This window comes from Macaca nemestrina, chromosome 16 (genome assembly GCF_043159975.1).
Source record: "Macaca nemestrina isolate mMacNem1 chromosome 16, mMacNem.hap1, whole genome shotgun sequence".
In the NCBI taxonomy this organism is placed as follows: Eukaryota; Metazoa; Chordata; class Mammalia; order Primates; family Cercopithecidae; genus Macaca; species Macaca nemestrina.
Genome location: NC_092140.1, coordinates 18,665,753 through 18,682,926, shown reverse-complemented (window position 1 = coordinate 18,682,926; position 17,174 = coordinate 18,665,753). Strand labels below are relative to the sequence as shown.

The 17,174-nt window shown below is 40.0% G+C and overlaps 1 protein-coding gene and 1 non-coding gene across 7 annotated transcripts in view; one reads left to right on the top strand and one right to left on the bottom strand.

Moving 5' to 3' along the window:
- Positions 1-4,895: 4,895 nt before the first annotated feature.
- On the top strand, positions 4,896-5,000 carry LOC112426032 (U6 spliceosomal RNA). Its single transcript, XR_003017284.1, has one exon. It is a non-coding gene; the product is annotated as a U6 spliceosomal RNA (small nuclear RNA).
- A 498-nt stretch (positions 5,001-5,498) lies between these two features.
- Positions 5,499-17,174, bottom strand: part of LOC105477329 (ATP binding cassette subfamily C member 4 (PEL blood group)) — a 291,482-nt gene continuing 279,806 nt past the window's right edge. For all 6 annotated transcript variants that reach the window (XM_011733804.3, XM_011733811.3, XM_011733832.3 and 3 more), the window contains one exon: positions 5,499-7,337. In XM_011733804.3, the coding sequence (XP_011732106.2) occupies positions 7,230-7,337 (108 nt within the window). In that variant the 3' untranslated portion in view covers positions 5,499-7,229. The remainder of the gene's footprint in view (positions 7,338-17,174) is intronic.

Below are 17,174 nucleotides of genomic sequence, written 5' to 3'. Positions count from 1 at the left end.
CCCGGATTCAAACAATTCTCCTGCCTCAGCCTCCCACGTAGCTGGGATTACAGGCTCAGGACACCATGCCTGGCTAATTTTGTGTTTTTAGTAGAGACGGGGTTTCTCCATGTTGGTCAGGCTGGTCTCGAACTCCCGACCTCAGGTGATCTGCCTGCCTCGGTCTCCCAAAGTGATGGGATTACAGGCATGAGCCGCCACAGCCGGCCCCATGTTCCCCACTTTTACAAGTGGCCTGACGTGTACCCAGCTATTGCCTTCAACATCAAGATCATGCTGTTAATTCAAGAATAGACTTGGTATAAACATATGCATAGCATCATTTTGTTTTTAAAATACTTTTAGACTTTACACATCCCTAATTAACATGAGCAGGATTTAAGCTTTTAATGCTGTTTTAAAATATTGCTAATATGTAGTAGAGCATTTTGAAAGTCTATGTAGCCCAATTTTAAACACATAAGTCATGGTATGATTTTTCCCTGATTAATAAAGAGGCTTGTGTTTATTGAGAGCTAATTGCACACTAGGCATTGTTCTAAAATGGTGCTTCTCAATTATCTGGGGTTAAGAATAGGTTTTACTTAATTATTTTAACTTTTCAATGCATTGCAAACTAATAAGTGGTTCTACTGTGCATGGCTAATGTGCTGCTCACACCACACATGCCTCATTATCCAAGTTCAACAAACTCTTGGCTGCTGCACAAGGAGTCCCCGAATCATGAGTTTGGATGTCATGGCAAAGTCAAAAGCCTATAAAGGTTTCTAACAGCTTTCCTGAAATTCCTGTACTTATTGTGGCCTGAGGTTATGAACAGTTCGTGGCCTGCCACTAGCCCGCAGACCATGATGCTTTGAGTGGCACTGTTGTAGAGTATGTCCTTCATATTTCATCTTCCCAACAGCCCTCTGAGAAAAGTACTACCCCAATCTCAATTTTACAGAAAACAAATGGAAGCATAGTGTGTTTCCCAACCCAAGGGCCAATAATTAATAGGTAGTAGAACTTGGATCCAAACCCAGGCCGCCACTGCACACAGGAGCCAGCATCCGGATCCGGGACGGCAGACTCCGGAGCTTGGGCTCCTTCTTGCGTGTGCTTGTTTCATTTTAACTCTATGTAAAGTAAGAACAGTTCGGTCTAGACCATGGTGAGGATCCCCTGAAATACACCTTCTACAGTTTACAAACCTACCTTCATCCACATTTATCTTACTCTCCTCTCATGGTGGAAGAGGGGGAACTTCTTACTATCCAAACTCAATGCATTTCCCTCTGGGTCCTAACCTTTCTGCTCTGTTGGATGCTCTTGGTCCACCAATCATCCCAACCAAAGCAACTGTGCAAGTTCAAGAACTATGTCCATTTTACAGATGAAGCAGTTGAGGTTCATAGAAACAGAAACTTATCCAAGCATGTAACCAAGGCTACTGGCTATAGGGTGGCCATATCCCCATTTGTCAAGGACAGTCCCAATTTATTGCCCTGGCGGACAGCATATTCTTTGGTCACCCAACATTGCTAGAGAGTAGCTAAGACAGAATTGGCAGCCAGATATATGTGACTGACCCCCAAACTAGGGATCTTTCTACTACCCTAGGATACCCCTTTAAATCTCAGAATTATAGTTTAAAGGAAGGCTTCTTCCCAGCCATTATCCATTCACTCAACAAACATTTATGAGCACCCACGATGTGACAGACATTGGGCTAGAAGATGCAGATTTTAAAATGAACAGGGCATGGTCCAAGTCCTCAGAAGCTCATGGTTTAGAGAGGAGACAGAACCACAAATACTCAGGGCAGCGTACATAATTTATAGGCCCCAGTGCAAAATGAAAAAGCAGGGCCCTTTAAAAATTCAGAATCTCTAGATGGTGAAAACAGGGCATTAAACTTAGTGCTGGGTCCTTCTAAGCAGGAGTCCTGTACACTGCAGACCCCATCTATGATTCACTGTAATGAGGGGTACTCAGGGTATTACATATATAGGAGTTAACCAAGCTGAAGACTGCTCTTAAGATCACTTCCTGGAATAAATGAACACTGCTGATTTTAGAGAATAAGGACAACCAGGATATTTCCCCTACATGGACCTTCTCTTCTCTTTTTCAGGTCACAGGTTCTTGAAGACAATCACTTAATCAGCCATCTCTTGTCAACTGGCAATTCATTTTGACTTAAATGCCAATCACCAGGAGTCTTCTGCCACTGAACACTCCAATAATCTCCCTCCACAGCTGGAACATATACTGTGGTGGACATGGAGATGTGTCAACCATCACCCCCTTCAAGGACTTGTCCCAGCTGCTGGAGGTTTAGTTGCTGGGCAGTCTTCTGCTGTCAGCCCTTCTGGGGACAGCCCACATGCAATGACTAATCAAGGTGGAGGGAGAAAGCCTTGGCCATTGGCACACAGATGACCCTCATTGACCATTTTAGCTCCAGGGTTCCTGGTGGGGTCAGCTGGTCTCTCTGACTAGCACTCCAGCTTGATTTCTCCCTCCACCCAATCCTGCTTCTTCCCTCTTGATTACACAAAGATTAATCCCAATCCCAAGGCTAACTCTGTAATCAACATCCAGAACACCAAACTCCATCTCAGAGTCTGCATCCCACATAATCAAACTGCAGCACAGACCAAAGAAGCTTCTAGGGCTTGGGGAGGATTTTTACTTGAAAATTAGTTATATTCATAAGACTTACTTCTTCCCAACCCCTGTCTAGCTTCTGCAGAATCTTAACACTTATTTCTAAATCCTGAAATCAAATATAAAATAGTGGAAACACGGACTCTGTATGTGAATGAGTTAACCTCTGGGTTGAAAACTTCCATTTGATAAGGATCAACATATCCATTAAAACACATATAACATATTTTGTGGAAATTAAACCATGAGTTTCAATTTTTGAGGAAAACTACTTGCTTTTCAATCTGTATTTGGGAAATAATGTAGTCCATAACTATATTATTTACCAAGTAAGATGGAAGTATTTTATTGACACACATTTACTCAATTTTCAAAGAATGAGGATTTGAGAATTAGACCATTTGGTGAATAAGTTGGGTTGAGCATAGACATGGTTTTTAGGATGAGCATTACTTGTTGAACATTCTTAGTTTTCTTTATTTCAGGTGAAAGATTTCTTTGCTTTTAGTAAAATATGTCCATTAGTAATGCATATCACATTTGTGGAATTATAAAGACGTTATTTTGAGCTGTGGTGGCCAGAATGTCATACAGTTTTCTAGGTAAAGGCACAGCTTGAAAACACTCTAAAACAAAATTGGTTGTGGGAAGTGACTTACACGTTCATTCAGGTGCAAAATCTAACACACTTCAGGGCATACGATTCTGAATATCATTAATCTTTTGAGACTAGGATTTGAAACAAATACCAAGATTTGAGAAGACGGGCTTCTAAAATCTCCACAGTCAAACCCTCTGAAAGAAGAACACGGATTTTCATTGCAGTACATAAGGACAAGTTAATCAGCTGATAAATTAACATTAACTCAACTCACTAAATTGAACAATACTAAATAATAAATCTAATTCACTGACTCATTGAATTGATTAAAGTTGTTTCTTCACAAGACATCAACCACTTAAAGTGTTATTAAAAGCATCTAGCATTATTTCTGGTATTGATACACAGTATATATTTTTTAAATTACATATTTATGGGATACATGTATTTGTTACATGCATAGAATGTGTAATGATCAAGCCAGGGTATTTGAGGGTATCTATCACCTTCAGTATTTATCATTTCTATGTGCTGGTAACATTTCAAGTCCTCTTTTCTAGTTACTTTGAAATATATAATATATTGTTGCTAACTACAGTCACCCTAGGCTGCTATTAAACATTAGAACTTCTTTCTTCTACCTGTGTTCATACCCATTAACCAGCCTCCCTCTCTCACCCACCCGCCCTTCCCAGCCTCTGGTATCTATCACTATATTCTCTATTTCCATGAGATTAAATGTTTTAGCTCCAGTATGAGAGAACATGTGGTATTTGTCTTTCTGTTCCTGCCTTATTTCACTTAACAGAATGACCTCTAGTTCCATCCATGTTGCTGCAAATGACATGTTTCCATTCTTTTTTTTGTGGCTGAATAGTATTGCATGGTACATATATATATACCATATACAAAATTCTTTCATCCGTTGATGGACACTTAGGTTGATGCCATATTTTGCTATTGTGAATAGTGCTATGATAAACACGAGAGTGCAGGTATCCCTTTGATATACTGATGAAAGAAATATATACATTTCTTTTCCTTTGGGTAAATACACAGTTAGTGGGATTGGTGGTTTGTATGGTACATCCTTTTTTTTGGGGGTGGGGGGGACAGAGTCTTACTCTGTTACCCAGGCTGGAGTACAGTGGCGTGACCTCGGCTCACTGCAGCCTCTGTCTCTCGGGTTCAAGCAATTCTCCTGCCTCAGCCTGCCGAGTAGCTGGGATTACAGGCATGCGCCACAATGTATGGCTAATTTTTATATTTTTAGTAGGGATGGGGTTTCACCATATTGGCCAGGCTGGTCTTAAACTCTTGACCTCAGGTGATCCACCTGCCTCAGACTCCCAAAGAGCTCAGATTACAGGCGTGAGCCACTGCGCCCAGCCATAAGGGACATCTATTTTTAGGTTTGTTTTTTTTAGAAATTTCTATACCAGGCTGGGCATGGTGGCTCACGCTTGTAATCCCATCACTTTGGGAGGCCATTTGGATATTCTCTTTTGTGAAATACCCATTCACATCTCTTATCCATTTTTCTAATTGGGCTTTCTGTGTTTTTCTTAATGAGTTTTAAGAGTTCTTTATAGTTTATGGTACTGGTTCTCAGACTTTAGCCTGCATCAGAATCACACTTAGGTTGCTCGCTTCAGTAGCACATATACTAAAATGGTAATGATACAGAGAAGATTAGTATGGCCCCTTAAAAAAAATCACCTTAGGGCTTGTTAAAACACACATTCCTGGTCCCTACCACCAGAGTTTCTGATTTAGTAGATGTGGGGTGAGGCACAAAAATGTGCATTTCTAATGAGTTCCCAGGTGATGCGCTATGCTGCTGGTCCAGGGACCACACTTTGAGAATCATTATTTAATAGTGATTTCAGTGTAACAGCAATAGACGTTTCTTGTTAGTTTTGGACAAAGTCATCTTAAAAACCAAAACCAAAAGCAAAAACCTCAACCATTTAATACTGCTCAAGCCTGAGGCATAAGCTAATACTCTTTCTTCCTAGAAGGGTACAGATGGACTTGTTTAAATAGCCACTGCTTCAAACTGTCTGAAACCCACTGAAATCTACCCGTTAGAATATTTGGTACGCCTAATTTGCCAAGAGAACCAGTTAATGATAGAAGGTATCCTTTGATCCCATATTTTTCGATCTCAGGAAAACTCATTGGCATTCATCAGCAAGAACATGAGTCAGGAATCCCTCGAAGCACAGAAATACAGACCTCTGAATGGAGATGAAAACTATCATTTATTTCAACTGAATTTAGTTTCATTAAAAAATTCTATGACAACATTAAAACAGAAACAGGATGTTTATATGACTGTCTTTAACCTCAAAAGTCCAAATAAACATATAGACATTTTGAATATAGCTAACGTTTTAACAAACCTCATTATGATCACCGTTGTAATTTCAGTCACCTAAAATACGAGCCATGACTATTAATAAACGTTTACTGTGTGTGGTTTATTGGACTGAACATTAACCATACATTTATTTCTAAGTACTAGGAGTTGAACAGCTACTACAGTCAATGTATTTTGGTCGTTAGCTGTGTGTGTGCTTTTTAAGGCTTCACTCAATAAAACATCTGTTGCTCTCTACTGATGAGTCAAAAAACTTCCTATATGAAGGACACATATGTATACAAACAAATGCACATGTGTGCATGTCTATATACATAAATGCAGTTTCAAGGAAGTGACACCTTATTCTGAGAGGTCATGAGACTCCACTTCAAAACCTTTAGTAAACTGAACTCAACATGTTACAGCCACCACCATCAAGAAAAATTAAAGACCCACAGTTCAAATAAAGTACAACAGGTCCCAGGAAGTATTGTGGTTTGTTGATTCATTCAACAGAAAGCCCAAATGACAATGCTATTAGTGGTCAGAAGTAAACTAACCTGGACAAGCTCATGAAAATGAACCCCTGGATGCATCCTGAGAACATACTCCATAATTATAGTCAATGCTTGCAACAATTTTCAGTTTGTCTCATCATGTTAGCAGAGCCTATTCATGCAATTTAGAAAGGATTTCAATAAAGCCTAAACCAAAAGGCTTACAGTCAACAGAGGGTTAGCCTTCCATAAATGAGAAATCCAAAAAAGAATGACGCCACGTATTTCAGGAATGTCGGTTAGAGGTTTGGCCTTCTTGGGAAGTGTCACAATGCTGAGTCTAAAACTGCAACAGTTACCATGTCCAAGTCATGCAACTCTAAAGGAGGATGGATGGTCACATTTGTGTCCTTCAGTATCAAAGCACCTTTAAGGGCCTCCATTTTGAGAAAGTAATATTTTCTCTTCCTTCTCTTTTAGAACATAGGATAAAATATTGTCCTTCTATCCTTTAAACATATATCCTTTTTTTTTTTTTTTTTTTGGTGGAGAGTAAGGGTTACATACTCCCTACTACTATGTCGCAAACTTTTTCTTTTTGTTGTTCCTATTGGTTTTTAACTGTACTATTTTCTAACAAGAAGCCTTCAGAGAAAATAATGGATCCTAGTTATGTCAAAGAAAACAATGAGACAAAATGGCAACTTCACAGTCTTCAAGTAAATAGAATCCCTGATATAAATGGAAATTAACATGTAATTTTGGGGGCAGTAAAAACAAAAACAACAAAAACCTGTGACAACTTTGTCCTACTCCTTTAAAAATGAGCTTTGACTCTGTCGTTTCTTAAGGCACAAAACCTGATAGACAGCATTTAACTGGTGGCCTGCATCTCTGATTTGGATTTTAAAAAACAACTATTGACATTTAAATAAAAATAAACCATTTTGTTAGAGCTGGAGATCACTGGATAAGTTGGGAGAAATATTCAAATGAACCGGCATCTTGTATGTATAAATATTTGTTGCCAAAGTAAAAAAATTACAATGTGGTTTACATAGTCCAAAAACTAGCAGAAAACACCTTCGGAACAGACATGACGTCTTGGTTGGATTCATAGTGCTGTCTCGAAAATAGTTAAGGTCGAGGGCTGTCCATTGGAAGTGTTTGTAACCATATGGTCAGTGTGACCAATATGTGGATAATTTCTTTTGAAGTATACCTGAAAAAAAAAGAAAGAAAGAAAAAAGGCAAGCATAAAAAGAATGTTTCAAAATTTTAAAGTCCTCCTCCCTGAAACAATGCACTTCTGCGTCCACTTCTTCATGTGAAGCAGATCATATCCCTCACTGAGGCACAATTTAAGAACAGGGATGAATGTACTGTACAGAGGAATTAGCCCCACTAGAACCCTCAGCAGGGCTGGGTTGAATACCAAACAACCTGTAGATCCATTTTAGTTCCGATCACTCTGATTCATAGATATGTTTTATCTCTGTATTAAATTGATAAGCAGAATCATTTTACTGACTCAAAACCTGGAGATAAATTAAAAACAGGGTGACAAAGAGGCTGGGAAATCTAGCGTCTGCACGAGGGTTTCTCATTTTCACACATAAAATGAGCACAATAGATTTGGATGTTAATATCAAGTTGTAATCCCTGTATTTTATAAACTCTGATTGACAAGCATTGAAATGCTGGCGTATATGTATGAAACATCCCGGCATTTAATTTGTGCGGCAAAGCAGTTATAGGGCCTATAGAAATGTGGTCTGTGGATAGTGGCCCACAATAATGAAAAGAGAAGCAAAAGCTTTAACAATGACTCCACCAAGCAACTTCTCTAAAATGTAAGATGATACCAAATAATAGGACAGTTCTTTGCCAAGTCTTTGAGTTCCTGAATTCTTGCAATTTCTAGCTGAACTAGAAGAGATACAGGTTTTCTGATAAATGTATAATCAGAACATAAAGGAAATGAAATGCTGTCAAGTTTCTCTGTTCCGCGATCATCAGTTTTTAGTAGCTGTATCGTATCTTGGTTCCTTGACAGATGCGCATAACAAAATGAAATAATGTCAAGACTTGTGAGCTCTTATCTCAAAATGTGTTTGGGTGAAAAAGGACTTCAAATGTAATTTTTTTTTTTCCCCAAAGAAGAATGTGAAAAGTTTTGTTTGAGTCTTTAAAACAGAAAATGTAGCAACTATCTGAGGCTGACACGTGTCAGCTGGGTCTCTTAGTTATACGATTCTGGATCTATTTTATAAAATCTTGCTCCGAGTATATTTGTGGGTGCTGTCAACAAAGTTATCACTGGAGATAATGGGCTTCACATACAAAAAAGAAAGTGCTGAGACACCTGCCTACATATTAAGTGTACTTTCTTTTTCTCTCACTTCTTGCATGCTTGTTACTCCAGAAACATTACATATAACACACTATATATTAAAATGTCACTTAAGGAGAAAATAAATCGTCCAATAATGCTGGAATGCTACCAGAGGAAACCTGAGGCTATTTCCATTATAATGCAAGTGTTCAAAAACAAGACTTTTCAGGGGATAATTTCATATCATCTCCCTCTCCCACTTTTTTAAGCTAGCCATATTTTCTGCAGTTATAGATTTATATACTCCAAAAAGACTATTCCTTAGTGAAACTAAAAACAACCAAAAGAACAAATAGACATTCACATCACTTTCTACTGCTTGATAGCCTTCCCCAAATAGGATGCTTCCTTCTGTGTAACCCTCTTGATGTATTTTTTTATATAAAGAAAGTGTTGTTATTAGCAATTTTAAACCCAAATGGTCTTAGCTTCATGGTCTGAAATACTTAGTCAAAAACAGATCCTGTGTATATAGTCTTTGATTTGACCTTTCTTTTTCTCTTCTGCTACCAGGTTTTATAACACACTATGGGTAACAGCACAGGTGAGATAAAACATCTTTTTTACAGTGCAGGTGATGAAGGGAGTTGAGATTACTGAACCACTTTTAGCAAAGCCCTCATGTTGTAAGCTATGTCTGGGATGGACAGGTCCAGTCTCAGCTCTCTGGAGATTCATTGCTGATCCTGGAAAAATTACCTAACCACTCTCTCTACCAGCTGCCTCATCTGTAACATGAGGTAACAATAGCCTACGTCACAGGAACTGATTAATGGCTACAGACAACAGATTGAAAACCTGCCGCATTAGTGTTGGGTGTCATGATGAACGCTGCACAGAGAAGTGGCCCCTAAGTACACAGAACGTGGCAGTATCGCCTGGCTTGAAGGATGAAGACAAAGCATCTAGGAAACCCTCTGGTGCATCTTTTATCTTTACAGAATCCCAAAGCTGTGGCTGAGACGATTTCAACTGAGTGAATATGGTAACCTGGGAGGCAGAAAGGCAGAACTGAAAGATCGTAGAAGTCGGAGTATGAACACCTTTGAACTGGTGGCTTTGAAAAGTTACTCAGGCCGGGCACGGTGGCTCATGCCTGTAAGCTCAGCAGTGTGGGAGGCCAAGGCAGGCGGATCACTTGAGGTCAGGAGCTTGAGACCGGCCTAGCCAACATGGTGAAACCCTATCTCTACTAAAAATACAAAAATTAGCCAGGCATGGTGGTGCACGCCTGTAGTCCCAGCTACTCAGGAGCCTGAGGCAGGAGAATCACTTGAACCCAGGAGGCAGAGATTGCAGTGAGCCAAGATTACACCACTACACTCCAGCCTGGGTGACAGAGTGAGACTCTGTCTCAAAAAAAAAATAAATAAATAAATTTTTTTTTTTTTTTTTTTTTTTTTTGAGACGGAGTCATGCTCTGTCGCCAGGGCTGGAGTGCAGTGGCCGGATCTCAGCTCACTGCAAGCTCCGCCTCCCGGGTTTACACCATTCTCCTGCCTCAGCCTCCCATGTAGCTGGGACTACAGGTGCCCGCCACCTCACCCAGCTAGTTTTTTGTATTTTTTAGTAGAGACAGGGTTTCACCGTGTTAGCCAGAATGGTCTCGATCTCCTGACCTCGTGATCCACCCGTCTCGGCCTCCCAAAGTGCTGGGATTACAGGCTTGAGCCACCGCACCCGGCCAATAAAATTTTTTTTAAAAAGTTACTCAGCTTCTTTTATTTTAGCATTTTCATGTGTCAAAAGGGGATAATAACAGCAGGTTAGAAGGACTGTGAAGCTTAAGGGAGACAATGCCATAAGCATTCATGTTTGTGGCAAGAAGAGTATCAGTGAGTATGGGAAACCTTGTCCCTCTTTTCCTTCTTTTCTTGAGTTTGCTCCATTATAGTTCCTCTAATGTAGGTTGAAACTAAGTTCAGTATTTAAACTCTAGCTCATCAGTGAAGCCACCATAACAGAGCTAGATTTTACCAAAATCAACAGAGCAATACAAGCTCCCCCATGTGGACAAAGGAGAGCGACTGGGCTTTGATTGACACTGCATTCCTAAGATACCATCTGATGTGTTGAATTCAGGCTCAAGACCCTGTCAGTTCATTTTTACTGATATGTATGGCCCTAATTCAATCACAGTAACTCTCATGGCCTCAAGTTCATCATTTTTAAAGCCAGTCTCATTTTGGTGTACATAATTGGCTTGAATATTGTCAAAGTCAAAGAGTAATGGAGACTTAGAAAGGACTTCTGCTTTTAAGATAATGGAGTAATGAATTTTCTCTCTTTTCCCTTTCAGAAACCACTCTAAGCATCAAAGATATTCATTAATAAACAATAAGCTAAATCTTTGTGAAATCAGGAGAGCCTGAATGGTAAAGTATCATGAAGGGCTGCCATATGCAGCTGGAACCAGTGGAGCTGTGGCAAGGCTGAGAAGATGTCTATGAAGAGCCGGCCTCAACAATCATAGGAAAGTAAAGTTCTCCAATTAACTGGAGGAACACTAAGGTATATCAATAAACAATCAAAAAGAAACATCTTTGACCTATGTACATTGGTGAAGTCCTGACAAAAGAGAGATTGCAATTGCCCAATTCTGTAAGCTAAGGAGGAAGAAAGCCAAAACATGCATTCTCAATTTCACATACACACCCCCACCCACCCACCCACACCCCCACCCACCCCCACCCACACCCCCACCCACCCCCACCCAGCCCCCCCACCCCCCACACACACCCATACACACACACCCCACCCACACCCCCACAACCACCCACACACCCACACACACCCACCCACACTCCCACACACCCCACCACACACCCATACACACCCCCCCACACCCAGCACACCCACCCACCCACCCACATACCCCCACACACACCCACACCCCACACCTACCCACATACCCCCACACACACCCACACCCCCCACTATACACCCATACATACACCCCCACACCCACCCCCATACACACTGATACCCACACCACACCCACACCCCCATACACACCCACATCCCCACCACACCCCCATACACACACACCCCCATACACACCCACCCACACACCCACCACACCCACACCCCCCACCACACCCCCATATACACACACCCACACCCCCCACACCCACCCCCCATGCACACCCACACCCCCCACCACAGCCCCCCACCACACCCCCATACACACACACCCTCACATACCCACACACCCACACCCCCATACCCACACCCTCACATACCCACCCCCCACACACCCACACCCCCACCACACACCCATACACACACCCACATCGCCACACACACCCACACACCCACCACACACCCATACACACACACACACAACCCCCCCACCTCCCCCCTGCGACACACACAGCCTCTCTGGGTCATAAAGTACTTCTACATTAAGCACAGAAAATTCTCTTTAGCCAGAAACAAGGCCCTAGCCACAACTATCCTGCAACTATCTGGTCTAGGAAGAGTTCATTTTATTCACAGGTGAGAAGTAGGAATAATAATCATTATTATTATAATTTTAAGAGTAGTACAGGGCCTGGAAAATATACAAATAAGAAATGAAATAAGATAAACACAGGACAAATGTTGAGCACATAAACTTTATGAATATAATATATTCAAAGAAAATGCAGCAGAATGATCAGGCTGTGCATAACAGAGATACAAAAATACAGGAAAACATGGCAGAGCAACAGAAGATGCTGAAATATGAGTTGACAGGTCAAAAGTGAAGTGGAAGAGAAAAGTGAAAATATCAAAGAAATGGGCCAGGTGCAGTGGCTCACACCTGTAATCCCAGCACTTGGGGAGGCTGAGGTGGGAGGATCACTTGAGGCCAGGAGTTTGAGGCCAGCCTGGCCAACCTAACGAAAACTTGTATCTACTAAAACTATAGAATCAGCTGGTTGTGGTGGCACACACCTTGTAATCCCAGCTACTTGAGAGGCTGAAGCATGAGAATTGCTTGAACCAGGAGTTGGAGGGTACAGTGAGCCGAGAGCATGCCACTGCACTCCAGCTTGCACAATAGAGGGAGACTCTGTCTCAAAAAAGGAAAAATTAAAAATAAATGACATTTCTACTGAAGGCAGCACGAAGATTAGCCAATGGTGAAAAAACAGTATGAGACAGGATAGGATTGAGCAAATAAACAAAATAACTAAAAGTTAATAAAGCACTAAAAAGGATTAAGGAGAAAATAGCTTTACAAAATAGACAAGGGACAGAAAACATATACACGATAGATATCTGTAAAGAAGAGAATATAATCTAATAAAAAAAAAATGCAAGGATAATTCAAGTAAACTTCCAGAAACAAAAGTAAACTTGAATCAAAAGTCTGAAAGACTACACAATAATGTCTCAGGAAAACCAATGACCCTTTTAGCATACAAGAAAAAAGATCTGGCTGGGCATAGTGGCACACATCTGTAATCCCAGCACTTTGGGAGGTCAAGGTGGGAGGATGGCTTGAACCCAGGAGTTCAAGACCAGCGTGGCAAACATAGTGAGACCTCGTCTCTATGGGGGAAGAAAAAAAATTAGCCAGGCATGGTGACATGTGCCTCTAGTTCCAGCTTTAAGGGAGGCTGAGAATGGAGCATTGCTTGAGCCAGGGAGGTTAAGGCTCCAGTGAGCTATGATTATGCCACTGCACTCCAGCCTAGACGACAGAGCAAGACCCTGTCTCAAAAAAGAAAAAAGGGGGAGGGATGGCATTGGGAGTGATATCTGATGTAAATGAGGTGTAATGGGTGCTGATGAGTTGATGGGTGTAGCATACCAACATGGCACAAGTATACATATGTAACAAACCTGCATGTTGTGCACATGTACCCTAGAACTTAAAGTATAATTAAAAGAAAAAAAGAAAAAAAGAAAGAAAAAAGGCCAAGTTATGTCAAACGTGGTCATAGACGTCTCCATATGAATAGACAACACGAGAAGACCTTAGAGCAAAGGTTGCAACATACTAAATGAAAGAAGGTGTGACCCAGTAATTTTATAACTACCACTTTTTGAAAATTTTTATTTTTATGTTAAATTCCAGGATACATGTGCAGAACATGCAGGTTTGTCACCTAGGTAAATGTGTGCCATGGTATAACCACCACATTTAAATCAGAGAGGAACAAAGATTTCAGACATGCAATAACTCAGGGATTCTAAGTTCCAAGGAAACTTTCCCTTTAAGATGGTATAGAGCATTGTTTTGCAACTTTTTTTTTTCTTAAACTGCCACCCACAGTAATGGGTGGCACATTTCACTGTACACGGGGTCTTGGTACACATCCACTATCTATATCTGTATCTATACTGAAAAGCATTTCAAAAAATACTACCACTACTATGAAAGATACATTGTTATTTTTCTTCTATTCCATTCTATTCTATTTTACATCTTAAAACACGCTAGTCATGATGGACCAAATTGATTTCACAGCACCACTAATGGGTTATAGCCTGAAGTTTAAAAAGTACTGAAGGATAAACTTTAGCTAACTGAAAGATGGAGAAAGTATCAGTTAAAGAAAAGTCAAAAAACAGAGGCTTAAGTATATTTGAGGCTTGAAGGCAAATAGAAGAAAAACTAAGCTAAAATTTGGTGGGTAGGATGGAGAGAGAATATAAACAATTGTCATTGTTTATAATGGGGAGTCAATAAAGAAACAGCAGTTAGAGGAAACAAAAGGAACACATACAAAACAATATTCAAAGAAGCAAAAATAATCTACAAATTAAAAGGTAAAAATGAATACAAAAAAACTGAAAGCATAACATGACAGAACTAAGACAAAACATACTTATAATCTCAACAAATGTAAATGTACTAAAATCATCTATTAAAAACAAAGGCTAAGATTAAATCTCAGCGTAAAACCTAACCACGTCATCTACAGGACATACACTTTTGGCTATTCAAAGACAATCCCATATATACCAGACAAAGAAAAGTAAAAGCATGCGACCCAATCTAGTTTTGAACCAGCGTGGATTTAGGACCAAAACCATTACATGAATCAAAGACAGGCATGTTAAAATGGCAGGAAATATAACTCATAGTGGAAACCTAAGTTATGAACATCTGTGGACTGAAAACCATAGCATCAAAATTACCAAAACAAAAACGACAGGTAATACAGAGAGAAATATGTACAGTATGAAACTAATTCACCTCTAGATCCAAGTCACAGAAAATAAACCAATACAAATAAGGATTAATAAGAATGTAATTAACATAGTAGAACTAATTAAACCTTATTAAACTCTATACCTTAAACAGATAACATCATCTTTTCAATGCCCAAAGAACATCCAGAAAAACTAGGACACAAAGAAAATTCGAAATGGATAGAAAGGGTATGGATGGCAACAATGAAAATGAAACTGATGAGTAAAACAAAAAAAATGAACAGAAAAAACAAACCCCTACCCACCAAAAAGTTTTAAAAACTTCCCTCTTCAATAATTTCTGGGGCAGAGAAAATTAAAATCCAAAATTGCAGAATATATAAATAAAGAATAAACTATGAATGAAAGTACTACATATCAAAACCTATAGAATACGGAAATTCACAGTGTTAAAATACTAAGGAAAAAAGAACGAATACAAATGCATTCAAGAAGAAGCAACAAGAAAAACCAAAAAACGAAGGCAGTAAAGATAAAAGCAGGAACTGATCAACTGGAAAACAGAATATAAACTAGTAAATAAATCTGATAAGTCATTCACCAGGAAAAAAACAATAGCTAACTTAATTGGAAGTTAATTGGGAACAGTGAAAAGTACAGAGTGGAAAAAGTATAAATACTAGGTAGCCATTAAAAAAATGAGGTAACTGGCCGGGCACGGTGGCTCACCCCTGTAATCCCAGCACTTTGGGACGCCAAGGCGGGTGGATCACCTGAGGTCAGGAGTTCAAGACCAGCCTGGCCAACATGGTAAAAACCCGTCTCTACTAAAAATACAAAAAAATTAGCTGGGCATGGTGGTGGGCGCCTGTAATCCCAGCTACTTGGGAGGCTGAGGCAGGAGAATCACTTGAACCCAGGAGATGGAGATGGCAGTGAGTTGAGATTACACCATTACACTCCAGCCTGGGCAACAGGAGTGAAACTGCTTTATATATATATATATATATGTATATATACATATATACACACACATACACACACACAGCTAATAAAAAATATACATATTAATAAAATGAGGTAACTATATGTATTGATATAATATGGAATATAATATTAAGTGAAAAAAACAGAAAAAATAGCTATCATTTGTGCTCAAAAACCAGAAAAGCTATATATGCACATGTGCTTGTTTATGCACAGAATACATCAACAAAACTGGAGAAGATGGTGCCAGGGCTGAAACCTGGCAGAGGAACTGCCTGATGAAGGGCAGGAGTGGCAGAGTGACTTACTTTTTACTTATTAAAGTTTTTTGCAAAACTATCAACGCTTTGAATTTTGTAATATGAGCATATATCACTTGGTAAGCTGATTCTTAAAAATAATTTGTAATTATTTAGTCTATAAAGCTACAAAACTTTGGATACTTCTTTTGCTATTACTGGGAGTTAAGAGTTCAGTCTATAGTCTTAAAAAATTACTGAGCTTTTATCATCAATAGCCAGAATTTGCTTATATTTGTAAAATGTCTTATATTCTTTGAATCACTTAAACATACACTATCTCATTTAATACATGTTAACAGTGAAGAAACCAAAGCAGTACTGCAATCCTGGCATGACAGGTGAGGCCTTTGAGGCTCACAGGCCTTGGGTGGCTTCTGTAAGGCCATTGACTGCTAATTGTCTCCTCTACCTATTCAAACAGGCCCCAGGCTCCTAGGATCCAGGATGTCAGGATTTCATATCTATCTATGTATCTATGTATGTATCTATCTATCCATCCATCCATCCATCCATCCATCCATCCATCCATCCATCCATCCATCCATATTTTTTTCTGAGATGGAGTCTCGCTCTGTCACCCAGGCTAGAGTGCAGTGGTGTGATCTAGGCTCACTGCAACCTCCATCTCCTGGGTTCAAGTGATTCTCCAGCCTCAGCCTCCCGAGTAGCTGGGATTACAAGCATGCACCACCATGCCTGGCTAATTTTTTAATTTTTAGTAGAGATGGCATTTCACCATGTTGACCAGGCTGGTCTTGAACTCCTGACTTCAAGTGATATACCTGTCTCAACTTCCCAAAGTGCTGCGATTACAGGTGTGAACCACCATGCCTGGCCAGGATTTCATAACTTTTGAGTTTATCTGGGGATTTCATAGGTGGATAAAATGGTACCTCTGTTACTCACTGGGAACCTCAAATTCGGTCTGCTTCATCAGGGAAGACAATGATTGACATTCACCCTGTGTTATGAGCTGATTTGCATCCCCCTAAATTCCTATGTTGAAGTCCTAACCCCCAAGTACATCAGAATGTAACTGTATTTGGAGAAAGTCTTTAAAGGTGTAATTAAGTTAAAATGAGGTCTTTAGGGTGGGCCCTGATCCAGTATGACTGGTGTCCTTACAGAAAGAGGTGATTAGGACACAGGCATACACAGAGAAAAGACCCCGTGAACACACAGCCATCTGCAGGCGGAGGTTGCAGTGAGCCGAGATCGTGCCACT